Source organism: Ochotona curzoniae, unplaced genomic scaffold (assembly GCF_017591425.1).
Source record: "Ochotona curzoniae isolate NIBS_2020 unplaced genomic scaffold, NIBS_Ocur_1.0 contig_883, whole genome shotgun sequence".
Classification (NCBI taxonomy): domain Eukaryota; kingdom Metazoa; phylum Chordata; class Mammalia; order Lagomorpha; family Ochotonidae; genus Ochotona; species Ochotona curzoniae.
Genome location: NW_024466599.1, coordinates 22,464,245 through 22,487,353, shown reverse-complemented (window position 1 = coordinate 22,487,353; position 23,109 = coordinate 22,464,245). Strand labels below are relative to the sequence as shown.

General features: G+C 43.7%; 1 protein-coding gene across 3 annotated transcripts in view; it reads left to right on the top strand.

Annotated features, from left to right (window-relative positions):
* MEMO1 (mediator of cell motility 1) overlaps positions 1 to 23,109 on the top strand; it is a 91,370-nt gene that overhangs the window by 13,453 nt on the left and 54,808 nt on the right. For all 3 annotated transcript variants that reach the window (XM_040993024.1, XM_040993025.1, XM_040993026.1), the window contains one exon: positions 20,417 to 20,498. In XM_040993024.1, the coding sequence (XP_040848958.1) occupies positions 20,417 to 20,498 (82 nt within the window). The remainder of the gene's footprint in view (positions 1 to 20,416; positions 20,499 to 23,109) is intronic.

The window sequence follows — 23,109 nt, the reverse complement described above, 5'->3', positions numbered from 1 at the left end:
TCCCTAATTGTTGTTTTGCAGTATAGGCCTGATATTTAAATTGCTTCAGGATTCTAGAACATTTTTTTATTTATTTGTTTCTTTTATTGTAAAGTCACAATTATAAAGAGAAAGATCTTCTGTCTACTGCTTCACTCCCCAAGTAGCCACAATGAATGGAGCTTGGTTGATCTGAAACCAGGAGCCAGGAACTGCTGCTGCTGCTTTTTTTTTTTTTTTTAAGATTTATTTATTTTTTATTGGAAAGTTAAATAAACAGAGAGGAGGAGAGACAGAGAGGAAGATCTTTCATCCAATGATTCACTCCCCAAGTTACGGCTGGTGCTGTGCTGATCTGAAGCCGGAGTCCACGAACTTCCTTCAGGTCTCCCACGCGGGTGCAGGGTCCCAAGGCTTTGGTCCATCCTGCTTTCCTAGGCCACAAGCAGGGAGCTGGATGGGAAGTGGGGCTGCAGGGATTAGAACCGGTGCCCATATGGGATCCTGGTGTGTTCAAGGCGAGGACTTGAGCCGCTAGGCCATGGTGCCGGGCCCTAGCCAGGAGCTTCTTTTGCGCCTCCCATGTGGGCTGAGGGTCCCAGGGCTTTGGGCTATCCTGTATTGTTTTCTCAGGTCACAGCAGGGAGCTGGAAGGGAAGTGGAGTAGCTGGGACATGAACCTGTGCTTATGGGATCCCAGTGCTTGCAAGGGACAAGGAATTTAGGCATTAGGGCTATCGAGCTGGGCCCCAGGAATCTTGTTTCTTTTTTGTTTGTTTTGTTTTTGACTCTTTGACACACTTGTTACACCCCACCTTTTTTTTTTTTTAATAAATAGGACTAATTTTTTAAGATTTATCCATTTTTATTGAAAAGGCAGAATTACAGAGAAAGAAAAGACACACTGAGAAAGTTCTTCATCTGCTGGTTTGCTCTCAGTGTAAAAGCTGCCAGACTGGGGCTGGCATGAAGCCAGGAGCTTCTGGTTCTCATGTGGGTGCAGGGTCTGAGTGCTTGGGTTCTCCTTTTGCTACTTTCCCAGGCCATGAGCAGGGATCAGGAAGTGGCTGGGACATGAGCCAGCATTTGTGCGGGACACCAGTGCTTACAGGCAGAGGAGGCTTAGCGCATTGCGCCTCAGTCCCTCTCCAACTTAGACCAGTTGCTCTTGGCTTGCTATTTTAGAATGTATGACATAAGCGATTGAAATACAAACACATGTGGATAATTGAGCTATGATCCGAATGTACAGAGCTGGGCAGATCTGAAACCAGGAGCTTCTTCTTGGTCTCTCACATGGGTGTGGAGTCCAAGTACTTGGATCATCTTATGTTGCTTTCCTAGGCACATTAGCAGGGATCTGAATTGGAAATGCAGAAGCCTGGTCTTGAACTGCCACCCGTATGGGATACTGACACTGCAGGGAGAAGATTAGCCTGATACGCCACCTCGCAGCCACATTTCCCCCAGCCCCCCACTTTTTTTTTTAATAGTAGCCATCCTCATGGCAATGAAGTTGGATCTTTATCATTTTGATTTGGATTTTTCTTAAGAGATTGGGAGAGAGAGAGATGTAATCAATTGATCTTCCATCTCCTGGTTTATTCTGCAAATGGCTGTGTTGGCCTGGGCTGTCCAGACTGAAACCCGGAGTTTAATCTGGGTCTCCCTCTTGGCTGGCAGGGCTGAAGGGCTTGCATCTTGCTGCTTTACCTGGTACATTGCAGTGGAGCAGCTGGGGCTTGAATCACCACCCATGTAGGATGCCAGTGCAGCAGGTGGTGGCTTTAGCTGTTAGGGCACATCGCCAGCTCCTGCTGAGAGCTCTTTTGATCTTTTTGAAACTTAATTGCTCATAGATATTGGAGTTATTTTGGATTCTGAATTTATTTCATTCATCTGTATCTTATGGGAGGACTATGCTGTTTGCATAATTTTAACTTTTTTGGTCTTGTGTTAAACTTGGTGAATATATTGACGTTATTTCTTTAAGCAGTTTATAAGTTTCCATTTTGTTCGTTGGCATGTGTAGCTTCTGTGAGGTATGTGGGTTTTAAAAAATTCATTTCTCTGAATGCAGTATGTCTTTGATTGCTTTATGATTGTTTGAATACTCTTTTTCTTTTTAAAGATTTATTTTTATTATTTTTTCATTGGAAAGGCGGATATACAGAGAGGAGAGACAGAGAGGAAGATCTTCCGTCCGATGATTCACTCCCCAAGTGAGCACAACGGGCCGATACCATGCCGATCCGAAGCCAGGAGCCTCTTCCGGGTCTCCCACAGGGTGCAGGTTCCCAAAGCTTTAGGACGTCCTGGACTGCTTTCCCAGGCCACAGGCAGGGAGCTGGAAGGGAAGCAGGGCTGCCGGGATTAGAACCGGCGCCCATATGGGATCCTGGGCGTGCTAGGCGAGGACCTTAACCACTTGCGCCACCGTGCCGGGCCTCTACTCTTTTTCTTTTAAAGATTTATTTATTTTTATTGGAAAGTCAGATATACAGAGAGGAGAAGAGACAGGGAGAAAGATCTTCCATCGAATGATTCACTCCCCAAGTGACCGCAACAGCCAGTGTTATGCTGATTCAGAGCTAGGATCCAGGAACTTCTTCCAGGTCTCCCACATGGGTGCAGGGTCCCAAAGCTTTGGGTCGTCCTCGACTGCTTTCCAGGCCCCAAGCAGGGAGCTGGATGGGAAGTAGAGCTGCTGGGATTAGAACTGGTGCCTATATGGGATTCCAGCAGGTTCAAGGTGAGAACTTTAGCCACCAGGCAACGACGCTGGGCCCAAATTCTCTTTTTCTGTTTTGTAAGGGGAGTTTTGATAGTTGCGTTTGGGCTTACTAAGCATCTTGCCCAAAGTTTTTGTTCACTTCCCAAATGGCCACAATGGCCAGAGTTAGGCCCATCCAAAGCCAGGAGATAGAAGCCAGGAGCTTCTTCTGGGTCTCCATCATGGGTGCAAGGCTCAAGTACTTGGGCCATCTTCCACTGCTTTCCCAGACCATTAGCAGGAAGCCAGAGTGGAAGTACAGCCACTGGGACTTGAACCAGTGGCCATATAGGATGCCAATGACACAGGCAGAGAATTAGCTTGATATACCACCACACTAGCTCCTTATTATTATTTTTTTAAGACTTCACATATTTATTACTTTTCCAACCCACTGGTTACAACCTCAGAATGTCCAGCTGTTGAGACAATGGTGGCATCTTCAGCTTGTGTGGTTAAGAAGATAGTAACATTAGTAGAGTAAATGAACTAGATTTTGTGATTTTTATCTTTACATGTTCCATTTGATTTTTTTTATTTTTACTTGTTTATTTTTAAAAGATCCATTCATTTTTATTTGAAAGACAGATCTATAGAGAGAAGGTGAGACAGAAAGATGTCCCTTGCACTGGTTCACTCCCCAAACAGCTGCAACAGTCAGAGCTGAGCTGATCAGAAGCTGGAAGCCAGAGTTTCTTGCAGGTCTCATGTGGGTGCAGGGTTCCAAGGACTTGGCCCATTCTCTGCTGCTTCCCATGGCACATCAGGGTACAATATCTGCCAACAAGCTATACTTATTGGAATGTTTTGTAGAAGTAGAAGTGGGATTTATGTCAGTGTAGTTTTTCTGTGGGTTAACAACATTTTCAAATGTGAATGCATTTTTGTCTTTATTTTTTACTTAAGTATTATTTATTTGAAAGTTAGAGAGATGGAATAAGAGTAAGAGACAGGGATGCTCTCCAGATATTGGCAACTAGAGTTGGGCCACATTGTAGCTGGGAACTCAGCCTTGGTCTGCTTTGTGGTTAGCAGGGACTCAGCCAGTTGAGTAATCTTGTGTTGTCTTCCAGGATACATACTTGCAATGGGAAACTGAAATTTGGAGTGGGGTTGGGAATAGAATCCAGGCAGCTCTTGTAGCAATCAGAGTTGGAGTGGCCTGGGCTGGACTGGGCTAGGTTTGACACCTGTTGGTCTATGTAAGAGCTGGGTCTAGGGGCGGTCCAGGCAGAGCTGGGCTATAGTACCTGTTGGGGAGAGCTGGAATGGGTGTGGGCTGGTTTGGCAAGGCTGTGGTACCTGCTTGTGAATGCAGGACTGAAGGCAGGTCATATCAGTCTTGGATAAATACCTACCATCATATGCAAGATCTGAGGCTGGAAGCTGGTCTGGTAGGGGAGTTTGGGGAACTCTCCTGTTAGACCACAGTTCCTGCTGGTAAACATGTGAGCCAAGGCTTGGGGTAGCCCAGGCCAGGCTGAGCTGCAGAATCTGTTGGTATATATGTGGGTTGGGCCTGGGGGTGGATCAGGCTGAGCCAGGCCGCAGTACCTGCTGGTAGGTATGAGCACCAGGATGGGTTTCAGGCCAGCCAGGTTCGACTGTAACACCTGCCATTTTACATGAGGGCCAGGACTCAGGGCTGATTGGGCTACTGGTAGACTGCAGTACTCCCTAGCATAAACTGGAACTGAGGGAAGACAAAGTAGAGTCAGGCTGTAAAATCTGCCAGTGAATGCCAAGGCAAGGTGGGTCATGCAAGACTAGGGGCTGTGGTACCCACTAGCATGTGCAAGAGCTAGGGCTAGGGGTAAACCTGGTAGGGGAACTTCAGGAATTCCCCTGCTTCCATGGGTGAGCTTGACAGCTGGGACTGAGGGTGGATCAGCCTGGACAGGGCTTACCTTTGCCTTGAATGTGAGCTGGGTTTGGGGGTAGACCAGGCTATGCAGCTGCATTCACTGGCACATTTAAGAGCCGGAACAAGTGGGCCAGCCAGGCTTTGCCGCAGCATCTGTCAGCCTGGACTGCATTACCTCCTGACAAGTATAAGATCTGGATCTGGGAGGGGGCCTAGTAGGGAAACTGGGCATTCCTCTAGTAGGTTGTTGCTCCTGCTGGTAAGCTTGAGAATGGGCTGGGCTCGACAAAGCAACAGCACCTATTGACATATATGTATTCTGCCTCTGACATATATGGGTCATATTGAACTAAGCCACAGCACCCGTGATTGTGTATGAGAGCCAGTTGGGATGTAGGCTGGGCTGAACTAGGCTGTTGCACATGCCAGCATATGAAGAACCAGGGCTGGAGACAGGCCTGGTTGGGGTTATTGGGGATTTATCTGACAAGGCTGCAGTTCCTGCTGTTGAATGTAAGGGCTGGGTTTGTGGCTGGCTGTGTTGGACTAGGCCGCAGCACCCATTGGTTTGCATGGGAGATGGGGATGGAGGAGGAACTGACTAGGTAACTGTGTTCACCACTTTGTGTAGCTGATGTGGTTGATGGACTGAGCTGGACCCTGCACTAGCTGGTGTATGCAAGAGTCATGTCTGGGGTCACCCCAGGTGAGGTTTCTTGGGGGACCCTCCAGCTGAACCACTGGATTTGAACTCCAGCATCAGGGAAAATCACAGGATATGTGGTTCATTCAGCCTTGGAGTGCATGTTTCAGGATTGGACCTCCTTAGTTGCTGATGCCTCTGCAGTAGATAACTTGTCCAGATACACATGGGGGACATGATGGCCAGCTCATCTAGGCCAGCAGAGGGTGTTGAGTGCCTCAGCAGAGGATGGAAAGCAGAAGAGGTTGGCAACTCTCCTGACCAAGCTTTGCAGTTCGGTTGTATAGATGCACTAAGGTGAACTTTGTCAACCAGTAGACCTTGGAAAGATTTTATCCTGGTACAACAATTCTGATGGTGTCTTAGAATTGTCAAAATCATTCAAGTAATACCTTTGCAACAGTCTCCCCTACTTCAGGGTCTCTAAGATGACATCAAATGCCCATTCCCCATCCCTGGTGCTGCTGTTTTTTGGCAACAAGGATCGGTCCCCTCTCTTTCTCTCCTGCAGAAACAGGAGAAAAAAAATTGAAAAAGTTTGTCCCATTCTCCTTGCTCCATACCTCAACCCTCCCTCCCCTAATCAGTGGTCAACATGGGCATGTATTCTCAATTATACATGCAATATTTAAAATGAAAAGTTAGGTTAAAAAGAATCAGGTCGCTACTGTAATGACATGGACATCCTAGTGTTACCTTTTTTCTTTATTTTATCTGGAGAGGGAGTGATTAAAAAGTTTGAGAGAGAGATATTTTCCATTAATTTGTTTACTTTCCAAATACACATCATTTGGCTAAGCTGTAACCAGGAGGCAGGAATTCCATTGCAGTCTCCTTTAGACGGCAGGATTCAGAGAACTGGAGGCATCATCTGCTGCCTCCTAGGGACACATTAGCTGGAAACTGGATTGGAAGCAGCAGAACTGTTTTTTTTTAAATTTCATTTTGTGACACAGTTTCATAGGCTCTGGGATTCCCCCAACCCCCCCCCCCCCCATGGTGGATTCCTCCACCTTGTTGCAGTATTACAGTTCAAATCTAGTCATGATTCCTTCATTGCAAGCATGTACCATGCATAGAGTCCAGCATCTTATTGTCCGGATAAATTCAACGGTTTCTTGGGGAGACCATCTCTGGTCTGAAAGCAGAGCTTTCAGAATATTGTCCTGTCCAATGAAAAGCCACAACATAACATCAACAACAATTTACAATGTTATGAAGCTAATTGACATGGTATTGAGTGGCCAATATGTTAGAAAATGCAAGTTCTTACCACATCCTGTGACTACTTCATTGACCTTTTAATTTTAGTTTATACACAGAACCGACTGCTATATACCTTAAAATGGCTGTAAGATACTATTCAACAGTCTCGTGTCTATTTTCATTTTTATGTTTAGCAGTTTGTAGTATTGAAGCATAATTTTTACTGACCTTGGTGAATTTTAGGATATTCCAAGCTGGGTATAACTCTAACAAGGCATATGTCAACAGCTGAGGCGCAGAATAGTTTTAGGAGGGGTGTGCAGAGAAATCTTCACTACCTTAGTGAGGAGTAACTAATCTTTGTGTCCTACTTAGTAAGGTATATGTGAGTCCAAGCTGACCGTTTCCTGTCAGGTTCTTCTGTCTATCTAATCTAATTTTTTTTGTAGGGGAGGGTGCTCTGGAGTGACCCTGATGGTCATTGCAAGAGAGGGTGGGGATCCAAAGTTGGAAATAAGAACCAGAGAGAGCTCCCCTCCCAAGTCCCGAAGGAAGTTTAGTTTTTGAGGTCCGCTCAGGGCTCCTGGCTATTGTTCTGATGACATTAGATCCTTTGAGGAAGGATCTGGGCATCTTCCATCCCATGTGGGAGATCTGAAAGGGAGTGGATGACCTCAGAGTTCTTGGCCTACAAGGGCAGTCCAATTCCCCGTGGTCTCCTTGGCAGTTGGGATATAGTCTTTGATGCCTGTACTGATAGTCCTTGGTGAGGATCTAGGAGTCTCCAGGGTTGGGATACAAGCCTCTTCCTGTCCTCCTGCTCCACTCTGGGTGCCCCCCTTCTCCTCCCTTGCTCTGTGCATATGACCTCCTGTTAAAAGGTTGTCAGGATCACTCTTGATTCCCCCTGTATGTCTTTATGGTTTTGTTAATGTCTAATGCTGATTTGAGTCTGTTATCTGTAAGTTACCTGTTATATTCTTGATAGGTTATACTTAGCGTCTTGCTCACACATTCTAAGGAGGTGGAAGATTTCTCTGCTTTGCTGCAGACTGCATGATTTGGCCTAAGACTTTTTTTAAAAAAAGATTTATTTTTATTGGAAAGTCAGATATACAGGGAGGAGGAGAAACAGAGGAAGATCTTCCGTCTGCTCATTCACTCCCCAAACAGCCACAGTGGCTGGATCTGAGCTGATCCGAAGCCAGGAGTCCAGAGTTTTTTCTAGGTCTCCCACAAAGAGAGAGGGTTCCAAGACTTTGGACCATCCTCGACGACTATTTTTTTTAAAGTTTTATTTATTTTTATTGCAAAGTCAGATATGAGAGACAGAGAGGAAGAGCTTCCTTCTGTCTGATGATTCACTCCCAAGTGACTGCAATGGTTGGAGCTGCGCTGATCCAAAGCCAGGAGCCAGGAGTTCTTCTGGGTCTCCCATGCAGGTGCAGGATCCCAAGGCTTTGGACTGTCCTTGGCTGCTTTCTCAGGCCACAAGCAGGGAGCTGGATGAGACGTGGGGCCACAGGGATTAGAACTGGTGCCCATATGGGATCCTCGCATGTTCAAGGCAAGGCCTTTAGCCACTAGGCTATCACACTGGGCCCAAGCCTGTTTTTTTTTTTTGTTTTTTTTTTTTTGAACCTTTCACTTTGCTTTAGGTTTCTCCCAACATCGCTCATTCTGTTCCTGTAGCTGTTTGTGCTCTGTACCTTCTTGGAGGGCCATTGTTACTGCTTTTTTTTTTCTTTGACATACTTTCCTTGGCTTTTTTCTTTTTATCTGATTTCTCCTCAATTCAAGATACTTGAATTCAAAACTGCTTTCAAAATTACATGAGATGAGGTGGGTGTTTGGTGCAGTGGTTAAGTCACTATTTGGGGTTCCTGTCTTGGATTGCCTAGGCTTGAATGCAGCTCTGCTTCTGATTTTGGCTGTCTGCTAATACACGCTTTGGAAACTAGTGGTCATGGCTCAGGTAGTTGATTTGGGTCTCTGTATGTGAGACCTGGATTGAATTCTTGGATTTAGCCTTGGCCTAACCCTGGTTATTGTAGGCATTTGGCATTGAATCAGTAGGTGCTTAATCTCTCTCTCTCCTCTCTCTTCTTGCTTTTAGGGAACTGTTAAAAAAAAGAGACAAAGGAAAATTAGTGGCTGAGGTGATAGCTCAAGTGCCAACATCCCGTGTGGACACTGGTTTATGTTCCTGCAGCTTTACTTCCCAGTCATTTCCCTCTTTGCCTGGGAAGGAAATAAAGAATGGCTTAAAGCCTTGGGACCCTTCATTTGCATGGGAGACCCCAAGGGAGCTCTGGGTTCTTGCCTTCAGATCGGCCCAGCCCTGGCCATTGCGGCCAGTTGGTGAGTGAACCAGCCGATGGAAGATTTTCCTCTCTGTCCATCCCAAGGGCTCTCCTCCACTGCTTTCCCAGGCCACCAGCAGAGAGTTGGATGGGAAGTGGGGCCACTGGGATACAAACTGGTACCCATATGGGGTCCTGGTGTATTGAACGTGAGGATCTTAGCCACCAGGCTACTGTGCCGGGCCCAGCTCTAGATTTTAATGTAGATCTTAGGCCAGTCTCACTTAAAATTCTTTTTTTTTTTTTTAGTTCAACTGCAGTACACATAGGGAGAGAGAGAGAGAATAGAAGATAGTGGGTAAATGAATTTGGCAGGGAGGGATAGAAAAGGAGAGATAAAGAGAGAGCATATTCTTTGGCCCTAGTGAGGCTTGACATGGCTGAGCCTTGCGCCAGGTTGTCAGTCCAGGTCTGCCATGTGGCTGGCAGGGCTCAGCTCCGTTAGCCATCACCTACTATCTCCCAGGGTTTGCAGTGGTGGGAAACAAGTGGAAGCAGAGCCATGACTCCAACTCAGGCACTCTGGTAAGGGATTTTGGTATGTGGTGTTTTAACTGGAATGTCCCCAATACCATACTTCTTAGAAAAGATCTTATTTATTTATTTGAAAGTCAGTTACACACACACACACACACACACACACACCCCTTGCATCTTCTGGTGACAACCCGGTTGACAGTGATGGCAGGGCTGGATCGGGCGGGTAGAAACCAGAAGCTTGGGAATTCAATATGGGTCTCCCACATGGATGCAAAGGCCCAAGTACTTGAGTCATCCTCTGCTGTTTTTCTAGGTGAATTAGCAGGGAGCTGAATCAGAGGTGGAACAACCAGTTCTCAAACTGGTTCCTATATAGGGTGAGGGTGTTGTAGGTGGTTGCTTGATTCATTGTGTTAGGGTGCTGGCCTCCACCACATTGTGTATTTATTGTTGCTTTGCAATAAGTCTTCTTTTCCCCCTTAAAATTTTACTTATGAAAGGTAGGAGAGGAGGAAGAGACAGCTTGATGAGAGACCTACCCAGTGATTCGCTTCCTGAATGACTACAGTGGCTGGGTCTGGGGCAGGCTGAAGCCAGGAGCCGGGGACTCTCACATTGATGGAAGAGGCTCTAGCACTTGAGCCGTCTCCTACTGTCTCCCCAGGGATGTCAGCAGGAAAGTGTATTGGAGGCAAAGCAACTGAGCTTGAACTGTCATTCTTATGGGAAACTGGTGTTGCAGGTGGCGACTTAACTAATTGTGCCACAGCACTAGCCTTACTAATTTTAGAACTGGGGACTATTCTTATTCAACATTGTTTTAGCTTTTTTTGACCCTTTACAATTCTGTATGGATTTGAGATTTGGATCTTCCATTTCTCCAGATAATTCCATTAGGATTTTAACATGGATTCCATGGGATCTGAAAATTACTTTGGGAAATATTGTCATGTTAGCTATACTAAACTTTTCAGTTCATATTCTTAGTTGTCTACTTATGTAGGTCTTTATTTCAGTGATTTTTTGGTGGTTTTTAGTGTGTAGATTTTTTACCTCCTTGGTTAAATTTATTGCTAGTTGTTCTTTCCGATAGCCATTAATTGAATTATTTTCTTCATTCCCATTTGACCATTACTAGTTACTATAGCTAGAACTGATTTTTTTGGGTTGCATCTTATACCATACAGTGCTGTTAAGTTTATTTATTTATTTTTTAAAGATTTATTTTTATTATGTTTATATTGGAAAGGCGGATATACAGAGAGGAGAAACAGAGAGGAAGATCTTCCGTCCGATGATTCACTCCCCAAGTGAGCGCAACGGCCGATGCTATGCTGATCCGAAGCCAGGAGCCTCTTCCGGGTCTCCCACGCGGGTGCAGGGTCCCAAAGCTTTGGGCCGTCCTGGACTGCTTTCCCGGGCCACAGGCAGGGAGCTGGAAGTGAAGTGGGGCTACCGGGATAGAACCTGGGCGTGCAAGGAGAGGACCTTAACCACTGCGCCACCGCACCGGGCCCTGTTAAGTTTATTTTTTAGCTTTTTTTTTAGCTTTCTAAGTTTTTGTGTGGATTCTTTAGGGTTCCTCTTCTCCCAGCCCCTTAAGGTTGTGTTGTCTACAAATGAGGTACTTTAATATTTTACCCGTTTGGGTTCCTTTTGTTTATTTTTTTATTGCCTAATTTCTCTGGTGCCACCTTCCAGTTCAGTATTGAGTAGAAACGGCAGAAGTGGGGCCTGGAGTGATGGCTGAGTGGCTAAATCCTTGCCTTGCAAGTGAGGGGATGCCCCTGTGGACTGCAAGCCTGTGATGTTTGTGAAGCGGGGTTGCTAGCTTCCTTGGCGATGACTCTCCTGAGATGCTGTTGTTCACCTTGTCCCCTGGGGGGGATTCCTCCTGGCCGAAAACCAGGCCCTTGGTTATCTCTTGTTGCCATTCTGCTCTTAGCTGCTTATCTCAGGGTTCCACATCTACAAGGTTTGTGTTTGCCTCTCCCTGGGAGAGGGTGGCTAATGTTAGGCCCTGAGTTTGTCCACCAGCACCATTCCCCCTCCTGTTCTCAGGTGTTAATTTCATCTAGAAATGCCTTTATAGATGCATCCTGAATCATGCTAGACCAGGTTGATAACGTGTTGGTGTAACGCTCACTTGGTACATTTGCTGCTTCAGATCTAGATCCCAGCAGCTTTCCCAGGGGCCCTGAACTTTACTGTCTTAGAAAGATCGTGGTCTTCTAAATAACTTTGGCAATTATTAAATGCCCTTTGGTAAGTCTTTAGATGATGAAATCTTGGAGAGTCATAATCTTAAAACCTTTATTGTGTTTCAGAATTGCTTTCATTAGCAAAGGTATAATTTCTTCTGAGATTTTTAAACATGTTACTATGAACATAAAACTCTGGGTATCTTCTTTTAAGATTTATTTTGTATTTTTATTGGAAAGCAGATTAGATTTTGGAGAGAAAGAGAGACAGAAGGATATTCCATCCGCAGGTTCACTCCTCAAATGGCCACAATGGCCAGAGCTGAGCCAATTGAAAGCCAGGAACCTGGAGCTTTTTCCATCCAGGTCTTCTATGTGGATATAGGGTTCCAAGGCTTTGGGCCATCCTCTACTGCTTTCCCAGGCCATAAGCAGGGAGCTGGGTGGGAAGTAGAGTAGCTAGGACAAGAACTGGTGTCCATATGGGATCCTGGTGCTTACAAGGGAAGGATTTAATCTTTGTGCCATCACGCTGGGCCCTGTTCTGAGTCTTTACATTGTCTTTTTTTTTTTTTTAAGATTTATTTTATTTTTATTGGAAAGGCGGATATACAGAGAGGAGAGACAGAGAGGAAGATCTTCCATCGAATGATTCACTCCCCAAGTGAGCGCAACGGCCAATCTATGCCAATCCAAAGCCAGGATCCTGGAACTTCTTCCGGGTCTCCCACACAGGCGCAGAGTCCCGAAGCTTTGGGCCATCCTTGACTGCTTTCCCGGGACACAGGCAGGGAGCTAGATGGGAAGCGGAGCTGCCGGGATTAGAACCGGCGCCCATATGGGATCCCGGGCATGCAAGGCGAGGACCTTAACCACTGCGTCATAGTGCCGGGCCCTACATTGTCTTTTATACTACCTTTCTTTTTAAAAGATTTTTATATTTTTATTTGGAAGTCCAGAGTTAAATACACACACATACACACACAGAACATCTTCTATCCTCCGTGTTCACTCTTTGCATGGCCGTCTGGAGCTGAACTGAACTGTACTCAGGGTCTCCCACATGAGTACTGGCACCCAAGGCCCTGGGCCAGCCAGGCTGCTTCCCCAGGCCATTAGCAGGGAATGGGTCAGAGGTGGAGCAGCCAGGAATAGGATTGTGCCCATATGGGATCTGGTACTGCAGATAGAGGATTAACCTGTATGCCATCCCCCAGCCCCTATAAACGTGTTCCTGAGTCTTTTCTCATGTTTGGGAAAGGGCTTCTTAGTTTCTGGTTTGTCACTGCTGTATCATGTTTCTTATTCAATGCTGAAGGAATCATAATATGAAAACCAAGCACATAGTTCAATACATCAGTATGTTTATAGTTACTATTTTTTTAAGATTTAAAAAAAAAATGATTGGAAAGGCAGATTTACTGAGAGAAGGAGGGAAAAAAGAAGGATCTGGCATTCCCTGGTTCATTCCCACAAAGTGGCCGCAATGGCCGGGGCTGAGCTGATCGGAAGCCAGCAGCCAGGAGCTTCTTTCAGGTTTCTCACGCAGGTGCAAGGGCCTAAGGCTTTGGATCATCCTCTACTGCCACAGACAACGAGTTGGATGGAAAGTGGAGCATCTGGCACGTGAACTGGTCCATATGATCCCATATGGTATCCTGGTACTTGGAGGCAGAGGGATAGTCAATTGAGCCATCACGCCAGGCCCTCACAAAATTTTAAATGATTAAGAAAGGTCATCATTAATGTATATTTAAAAGTTACTTTGCTGCCCTTAGATTAAAGCTGTGCTGCTAACACCAAATGCTAGCAGTTTCCTTTTTAACAGTAGTACTGTCTTGAGTTCTATACAGGTAAGCTATAGGATTGTTATCCTGTAATAGAATGAATGTGCATAGAAAAAAAATCTTGAAGTGTTGATCTTTCAAAAAAATGACTTTTAGACTCAGGTCCTGTGCTGTATGGGTGGATGCAGTTTCAGAAGCATGTTATTAAATGTTTAATGGTTACTTTCCCATGATCTTTAATTGATACTTTAGGCTTTTGCCTAAGGGTGCAGATTAATAGTTGTGTTTGAAGTGAAGACTTTAAATTGGGTGATGTAGAGATGATGAGAAAGGTGGTAGTTTTAATTGTGTTAAGTTTCTTGAAGTGGTTTTCGTTTGCTGTTTTCATCATCTTGTAATTCTTTTGCCTGTAACTACTTGTAAGCTCGATGTTACCTGAAAATCAATCTCTCTGAGGTGACTTTCTTCATATAAGCACCAAATGCAGTGCCTTGCGTTTTCTCTGTTCTTTGTCTCATTCATTATGGAGCACCAGGTTGTGTTGCTCTTCACATCCCCTTATCCCTTTATCCTCGAGCTGCAATTCTTTTTTTTTTTTAATTTTTAAAGATTCATTTTATTTATTTACTTATTTTTTTTAAAGATTTATTTATTTTTATTGCAAAGTCAGATATACAGAGAGAAGGAGAGACAGAGACGAAGGTACTCTGTCCGTTGATTCACTCCCCAAGCAGCATTAGCAGCATACCTGTATGGGCATGTGAGCTGGATGGGAAGTGGAGCTGCTGGGATTAGAACCGGCGCCCATATGGGATCCCGACGTGTTCAAGGCAAGGACTTTAGCCGCTAGGCCACGCCACCGGGCCCCTGTTATTATTATTTTAAATATTTATTTTATTTTTATTGGAAAGTCAGATATACAGAAAGGAAGAGAGACAGAGTGGAAGATCTTTTGTCTAATGATTCACTCCCCAAGTGGCTGCAATCGCTGGAGTGGAGTCAATTTGAAGCCAAGAGCCTGGAGCCTTTTCTGGGTCTCCCACACGGGTGCAGGGTCCCTGGACTTTGGGCCGTCCTTGACTGCTTTTCCAGGTTAAAAGCAGGAAGCTGGAAGGGAAGTAGGCCGCTGGGATTAGGACATGGTATCCCGGCACTTGTGAGGCAAGGACTTTAGCTGCTAGGCTGCCACGTTGGGCCCAACATTTTATTTTTATTTTTTATGTTTATTTTTCATGATGCAATTTCATAGGCTCAGACTTCCTCTTCTCCCAACTTATTTCCCCTCTATTATTGTAGTAGTATAGTCTTTAAACAACAGTTACAGTTCATTTTTCTATTTATGTATACCATGGATTTTGGATATAGTTAGTGGTAGGTAGTCCAACATGCTATTGTCAATATATGTTTAATAGTTTCATTGAGAGTCCATCCTTTTTTTTAAAATTATTTTATTTATTTTTATTAGATAGGGAGATATACAGAGACAAGGAAACCTGCTGGTTTACTTCCCAATTGGCTGCAATGGCTGGAACTGAGTTGATCTGAAGCCAGGAGTCAGGAGCTTCCCCTGGGTCTCCCATGTAGCTGCAGGGTCCCAAGGCTTTTGGCTGTTCTCTACTGCTTTCCCAGGCCACAAGCAGGAAGCTGAGTGGGAAGTGAAGCCCATTGGGCTGTACTGGCTATACTGTCCTGGGGCACAAATGAGATCCCAGTGCATGCAAGGCCAAGATGAGGCATCAGGCTATGGCACAGGGCTCAGGTTTCCATCTTCCATCCAAGAGCAGAGATTCATAATGCAGTGTATTTTCACATGTTTAGCTGGTTTTCAGAAGGATTTATGTGTTTACTATTTGAAAGGCTGAAAGAGAGAGACAGATAGAGGGAAAGATGAGAGGGAGAGAGACAGAGAAAAAAAGGGTTCTTGCTGTTTTATTCCCCAAATGAATGTAGTAGTCAAGACTGGGCCACCATCCAGTTCTCCCACATTGATTGGCAAGGCTGTCTTCTGCTGTTTTACCCAGGGAGCTGGATTGGAAGGGAGAATGAACACTCCTATATAGGATGCTGGCATCTCAAGCAATAGCTTAACCCGTTGCAGCTGATACCAGTCTTATTTACCTGTTTTTTTGAAAAGCACAGTGACTGGTAGAGGCAGATTTGTGCGTGTGTGCGTGTGAGTGCTCACATACACATAGGGAGAGAGGAACGGTGGGAGGGAGGGACAGAGAAAGAGACCTATCTTTATTTGCTGATTTACTGCCCAGATGGCCACAACAGCTGTGATTGGGCCAAGGCTGAAACCAGGAGCCAGAAACTCCATCCTTGTCTCCCACAGGGTGGCAGGAAACCAAATACTTGGGTCATCGTCTTCTGCCTTTGAGGCACGTTAGCTGAAAGCTGGATAGAATGCGAAGGAGTTGGGACCGATAACACAAGTGGCTGCTGAATCCACTGATTCACTGTGCCACAATGACTATCCCTTTGAAAAAAAAATTGGAGGTGAGGAAGAGGAAGAAAGGGATAGAATGAGAAGCAGGGACGAAGCACCAGAGATTGAGTGCTCCCCCATCATCCACTGGCTGACTTCCCACGTGCAAAAGCCAAGACTTGGTCAGGCCAAGGTCAGGAGCCTAGATTGGATGCCAAGTCTCTCCTGGGGGTGATGGGATCCACTACTTGAGCTGTCACCTGCTTTCCAGGGTGTCCATTAGTGTAGTTAGGGCTTAAACCAGACGTTTCAGTGTAGGGTGTGTAACCACTGGGCCAAGTGTGCCCCAGTGATGTGTGTTTTAAATATCCCTTCTTGATAAAGTGAATTTAATCCTATGTTGGTTTCTCAAATTATATTTGAAATTGTATTGATCTGTGAAATCCATGTTTTTCAAAGCTGCTGTTAAAATGTCCTGCTTACTCAGTTTACCATTTGTAGATTTTGCATCACAGGTCAGAGTTATTTCTTACTTTGATTTGGATGTATTTTACAGAATGATTAATGCTGATATATTTAGTGTTGGCAGCCTTTGTTTTGTTTGGCTTTCTATTGCTTTACTTTAACCAAGGCGGTAGTATTGAGCTTACTGCATTAACAGCAGGTATCACACTATGAAAGAATGGAAGAAATATTTTGGCAATTGGTCATTATTTAAGTTGTATATATGGATTAGTTTCAGTAACACTGGGGAACTCCTGTGTGGAGAACTGTTTCTCCTACCAGCTTGTCAATGGTATCAGGAATTTTCATCTTTTTGCTATTATTTGAATGTAAGGCACATTATATAAATTCCATGAAAGCAGCTATCACATGTATCTTTATTGTTGTTATTTCCATCATTTATTTCACTTCCTCACCCACAAATAGTTCTTCCATAATTATTCATTTAAGTAACGAATGAAAGCAGATGCTACTTTGGCTTTTACAATATTACTGGGCATGGTAGTTCATGATGAATAGTTTATTAAATAATAAGAAGTAAAACTTGAAGATAATTAAAAGATAGTTCAGATGCATTCTAGAAAAAGTACATAAGAAAGTTAGACAAGTTTGTCAAAATACATTCCTTTCTGTCTCTATTAGAAACCTTCTTATCTGAAAGTATGAGCCGTTACCTGCTGCCTTTCCAGGCGTTTTAGCAGGAGGCTGGATGCAAAGCAGAGGAGCTGGGACCTGCAGTTTACTCTCTGATATGGAATGGGGGAACCCTGAGTGGGGACATGAATCCTCTGTGCTGTAACACCTGCCCCTCATTTTGCTCTTCAAATTCAAATTATTTTAATACATCTTAAAGGTGCAGGGTAAGAATTTATGTTTTCTGAAGAAAATGTTCTAACAAAAGGATAGGAGAGCACAGGTGGGATTACATCTCTTAATTTTGATTTGCCTGTTCACTGATGGATAAATTAATTCAGGACCATTAGTGGGCAGTTTTAAAATGTTCTGATAGAATTAAAGATATGTGTTATCCAGCACTTCTAGATAAATGAAAATGCCATTTAATGTTGGTCAAATACATGTAACATTGGATAGTAACAGTGAAACATTGCACACATCTGAAATATCTGTGAACAGGAGACTAAAAAAGTTTTGATATATTTATTCACTGTAGTAAATTGGAAATAGATGACTTAGAGCTAAATATCTCAACTTGAAGATTTAAAAAGTGTTGAATTACTAAAGTAAGTTGCAGAAGGGAATGCACATGTGTGTGTTTATAAACATGCACAATAATACCACATATGTATATAAATAATCATGTGTGTACTCACACCTAGAGAAACAGCAGAAAGAGTACACAATGATACTAAACAAAATCAAAATGATTATTTCTAAGGAATGAGGTGTAGAATGTAATCCACAAGTTCCTTTATTTCTTATTAAGGAAAGTTCATTTTTAAGTAAGGTAGAATGTTAAATTTTTATATTTGGGGCAGAGGTACATGTATATTACCTTATCTAGATTATTTAGTAATAATGTTTAAAATAATTAATAATTAAGCATTTAAAAGGATAATTGGTGGTGAAGGGTGGAGGGGAAAAGGAGATATGGACATTAATTCAAGAAGATCTGCTTGTAAAGGCAGAGAAATAGGCTGGTGGTTGAGGGGAAATTCACCTGGCTGATATTGCGTACTTGGAGAATAGTAACAGTGTGGGAGCAGAATCTTTTTTCTTTTAAGATTTATTATTTGTTTGAAATTAAGAGTTACAGAGAAAGAGAGCATGCACACACTTCCATCCACTGCTTGAGTCCCTACATGGCTACAATAGCTGGAACTGGGTTAGTCTGAAGCCAGGAGCCAAGAGCTTCTTCTGGGTCTCCCATGAGGATGCAGGTTCTCAAGCACTTGGGCCATCTTCTACTGCTTTCCAGGCATGGTACAGGGAGCTGGGTGGGCAGTGGAACAGCCGGTACATATGGATTATAGGTGCTGTAGCTGGTGGCCTTACCTAGTGTGCCATGGTGCCAGCCTCAGGTCTGTGAGTTAGGGAAACATGATAGGGGCCAGTGCAGGAGTAGTGTGTTTGGCTTCTGATGGGTACAGGATAGCATGCTGAAATAGGAAGAAAAGCAGAATAAGTCTTGGAGGATGAAGTTCATATTAAAAAAATGTTACTAGACAGAAACTGTGGCTGGTACTGATCATGCATCCACTAGTTTATTTGCAAGATGCTTACGATAGCCTGGGCCTGGAACTACAGTCTCTCGTGTTGGTGGCAGGGACCCACGTACTTGAGCCATCATCTGTTTCCTCCAAATGTGTAAGTTAGCTGGAATTGGAAGCAATACTGTGACCTGATCCTGGACAGTCCAATATGGGATGAGTTAAGAGATGGGGCCAGCAGTGACTGAACTCATTGTACCCCAGGTTCTCTGGTGAATTTAGGCTGAAGATTAAACAGGGTGCTTTGGGTTTGGGAGATATCCCAAGATGGAAAACTTTCAGTACTGAAGCAAAACAAGGATGGTTAGCATCTGACTGTTTGTCCTTCAAAGTATACTAGTTACCTTCCGGGAGTGAGAAGGGGATTTATTTGAAAGGAGAGGCTATGAGATAATTCTCTGTATTTAATGTGATGCTTCCTGAGCATTGCTAGGGGGAATGCTGAAGTTTTACAGTTATAATTTAAAAAGTATATGCTTGTGTTTAACTTTGTCTTTACCCCTCTGTTGAGGAGGTATCATGCTACATAGACAGCTGCACTTAAAGAAAAATGCTTATTTTACTTATTTGAAAGGCAGAGTTACAGAGAAGGAGAGAAAGAGAGGGAGGGAGGAAGAGAGAGAGCAGGTCCATCCACTGGTTCAGTCTCCAAATGAGCACAACAACTAGAGCTGGGCCAGGTTAAAGCCTGCAACCAGGAGCTTTTTCTGGGTCTCTCATGTGGGTGTGGAGACCCAAGCATTTGGACCATCTTTTGCTGCTTTCCCAGGTGTATTAGCAGGGAGCTGGGTGCCCACTCGGATGCCTGTGTTACACTTGGTGGCTTTACTTGCTACACCACAGTGCCAGTCTGAGAAAGTTGGTTTTAAACTATGTTTTGCTTGTGATGGAGGGAGAGGGAACAGAGTGTGAGGCTGTAGGAAGGGTCATGATTTTAAGGATTGGTTGAAAAGTCTCGGGCTGGTTAAGAAGTAAAAGAGGATTGAAGGATAGGGAAAAAGTTGTAGGGTTTATTGGCACCTGCTCGTTACTGGGAATAATCAAATAAGAAGTAAAGAGGAAATCTGTAAATCTTTATTTTTATTGGAAAGTCAGACTTACAGAGAGAAGGAGAGACAATGAAAAAGATCTGTCCACTGGTTCACTCCCCAAGTAGCCACAGTGGCTGGAGCTGAGCTGATCCTAAGCCAGAAGCCTGGAGCTTTTTCTAGATCTCCCATGTGGATACAGGGTCCAAAGGCTTTGGGCCATCTTCTTTGCTTTCTCAGGCACCAAGCATGTAGCTGGATGGCAGGTAGAGTAGCTAGGATATGAACTGGCACTGATATGGGATCCTGGCACATGCAAGGCAAGGAATTAGCAATTAGGCTACAACACCAGCACCAACTCCTTTTTTTTTTTTAAAGTAAAGAGAGTGATATGCTTGAGATTTTTGATATGGTATAGTTATTGATTACTAATTTTGTCATCTGAGTAAATAAGTGGAATGTGTTGGAAGAAGACATCCATGGAAATGAGAGTGCTTGATTCCTCCCTGAGTGTTATTTAGTTATTAAGTAAAGCAGGCTTAATCTAAAACAAGTTGATGTAGTTATTTTCTTTTCATATATACATATATATTATATTGCCTCAAATTGCAAATATTTGTTGTTCTGATATAAAAACAAAGCGATTGAGTGAATGCAAACAGATTTTATTTAACTGGTTCTCAGCCTTGTTATAGAAGCCTAATTTCCCAGAGACATTGTACTTGATGAGTTTAAGCACTGACGTGTAATGATTCTACTGCTTACCAAGTTCTTTTAGTCCCACGTAAGTTCAGGGTGGGCTTTGTGCCATGTGTGGCTATTTGTCATACACAGCCTTGGTGACACTGATTTTGCTCCTTGTCTTTTTATAGGACCGCAGCTGAATGCCCAGCTAGAAGGTTGGCTTTCACAAGTACAGTCTACAAAAAGACCTGCTAGAGCCATTATTGCACCGTAAGTTTGAAGAGTTTTTACCTCTCGTCTTTCATATACTGGTGGTTAATAAATGTGGAATATCTAAAGGTTTAAGAACAACGAAAGAGCAGAAAACTAAGCACCATATTGAACTGAAGATACTGTTTTCAGTAATTTTCATAGTTCCTTGTAGTTTCCACTTGCACTAAAAAATAAAAAAATTGGCTATTTTGTTTTACCAAGTAGTACAGTTATTTCAAAATTTATTTTTGGTAGTAAGGATGATTTTTAATTTTATTTTTTGGTGTTTACATAGTTGATCAGGGTAGTGGTTGAGGACCAAGGGAAAGTGGATGAGACCGTTGTTTCCAGATTTTCTTTTTCTTCTTCCTGTATCTGTGGGAAGAGGAGAGATAAAGGGAGAAGCTGCACCCAGCCTTCCATCTGCCTCAGTCCCTGTGGATGGGGAAGGGCCATTCTGGGATAAGGATGTCATCCCAGGGTCCCCGATGTGGAGCGTCCTCCGGGGGTTGTGCTTAAGTGATTTTGATAATTCTGAAAAGCTGTCCATCATGCCAAATCCTAAGATGAGGAAATCCTTGTCTAAGGTAGACAGAGTCTACCTTAGAGTCTCCATTTGCCTAGATATTTATTTACTGTCATTGCCTGACTGGGTTAGTTACCCAATTTGCTCTGTCTTCCTTCCTCTGTTATGGTACCAGATATCCTCTGCAGGCTCCAGTGGATGGCCGTATCCTCCATATGCCTCTGTGTATGTTGTCCACTGCTCTGAGCCATTAAGGAGAGCCAGTTCTGACACGTGCACTCCATGGGTAGTCCACATATCCTGCAATTCTCCTCATGGTTGGAGTTCTGAGTGCAGTGGTTCATTTGGGGGAATCCTCAAAGAAACTCCATCTAAAGTGATCCTAGACCTGACTTGTCTGTGATTGCCAGCATGGTGTCCATCACTCGTATCAGCCTATGCACACACTGCTAGTTAGGACTGCTGGGTCTTTTCTGTCTCCAGCCCTGTCTCTTATTTAATTCAGTGGATGATGCAGCCCAGTTCAGCCCTGGCCACCACACACTCAGTCCTCATGTACACCAGTGGGAACTGCAACCTAGTCAGAGCAACCTCTAGTCATCCCCACCAGGCCCTCCCTCATCCTTGGTACTTGTACTTGCCAGTATGAAATTGATAAAGTCTGCTTAAGTTATACTAATGCAATATTTAATAAGTTTTGTGACTTCATTGCTGTCATACAGTTAATTCAGATTGATGAAAGTGGGTGCAAAATTTGTTTTAAATGATGTAAAAATAAGTTCAGTTTTGAATTGGTACAGCTAAAACAAAAATAAACTATGAAAATGATTTTAATGCAATCTGAGCATGCAACTGCTGAGATCCAAATTGGTGTTAGATGCTTCACTTCTTTTTAACTATAAACTTAGCGCAAAACTCAAGGGAGAAGGGCCTTGGTAATGCTTTCCATCCTATAGAGAAGGCTCCTCTGCTTTGTCATCACCTGCTGCTTCAGCCCAAGAACTGCCATTCTTAGCACCTAATGAGGCAGCACAGTGAGCACAAGTACTTACATGGACCCATTCGATCAAAGTGTAGCCTGCTCACCGCCCTTAGCAGGTGCCAGGTTGCTGGGGTGCTCCTGTCTTGGACTACATACTTCGAAAACTTTAACTTCCTTCCTCCTAACCTGTCTCAGTATTCACTTGTAATAACCATTCAATAAGTAAGACCTTGTACAAATAGCTGGATAAGGATTTAACTGTCTATTTATCAAGAAATTAACCTTTCTGTGCACAAGCAGGAATAAGAGGAAAACAATTCAAGAAGACCTTCTGGAGTTTAAGTAGTCCACTTGAAACACCTCTAATGAGTAGACAATCATGTGCCAACATTTGATGAACTTAAATTTTCTGTTGTGTGGTTTCAGAGCGTAAAACAACCTCTGAATGATTTCAGCTCGTATTTCACTAGTCAGAGTAGCATGCTCATCAGCTGACCTCAGCAGCTTGACAGGTGTCAGGGGGCACTGGAGGGCAAGCGACGGAGTCCTGTGGTGGAGTTCACTTCAACAATAGGGCTTACGACTTGGGTATTGGATCAGGACATCCCAGTGGCGTAACTGTGATTGATGGTTCATTTGTTTAATGACTGAAATTCTTCCTAATGAATTCAGGGCTGCACAATCTAGGTCAGATTCTGTCAAAGTTTTCTACAGTGTGAAAAGACAAGAAATAGAGCTATGTGTTTTTTTTTTTTTTTAACAGATGGTGTTATCTTTTAAAAAGTCATTTATTTATTGAAGGGCAGGAAGAGAGATCTACCTGAGTTAGACTGAAGCTGGGAGCCCAGAACTGAAAGCTGTCTGATATGGTTGGCAAGGACTCACGAACCTGAGCTGTCATTTTCTTCCCAGGGTGTGTATGGCTAGGCAGCTGCCCTTGGAAATGGGGCCAGGACTTGAACCTAGGCCCTGTGGTATATGATGTAAGCATTCTTGTTTTTTTTTTTTTTAAGATTTATTTATTTTTATTACAAAGTCAGATATACATAGGGGAGGAGAGACACAGAAAATTCTCTGTCTGATGATTCACTCCCCAAGTGAGCGCAACGGCCGGTGCTATG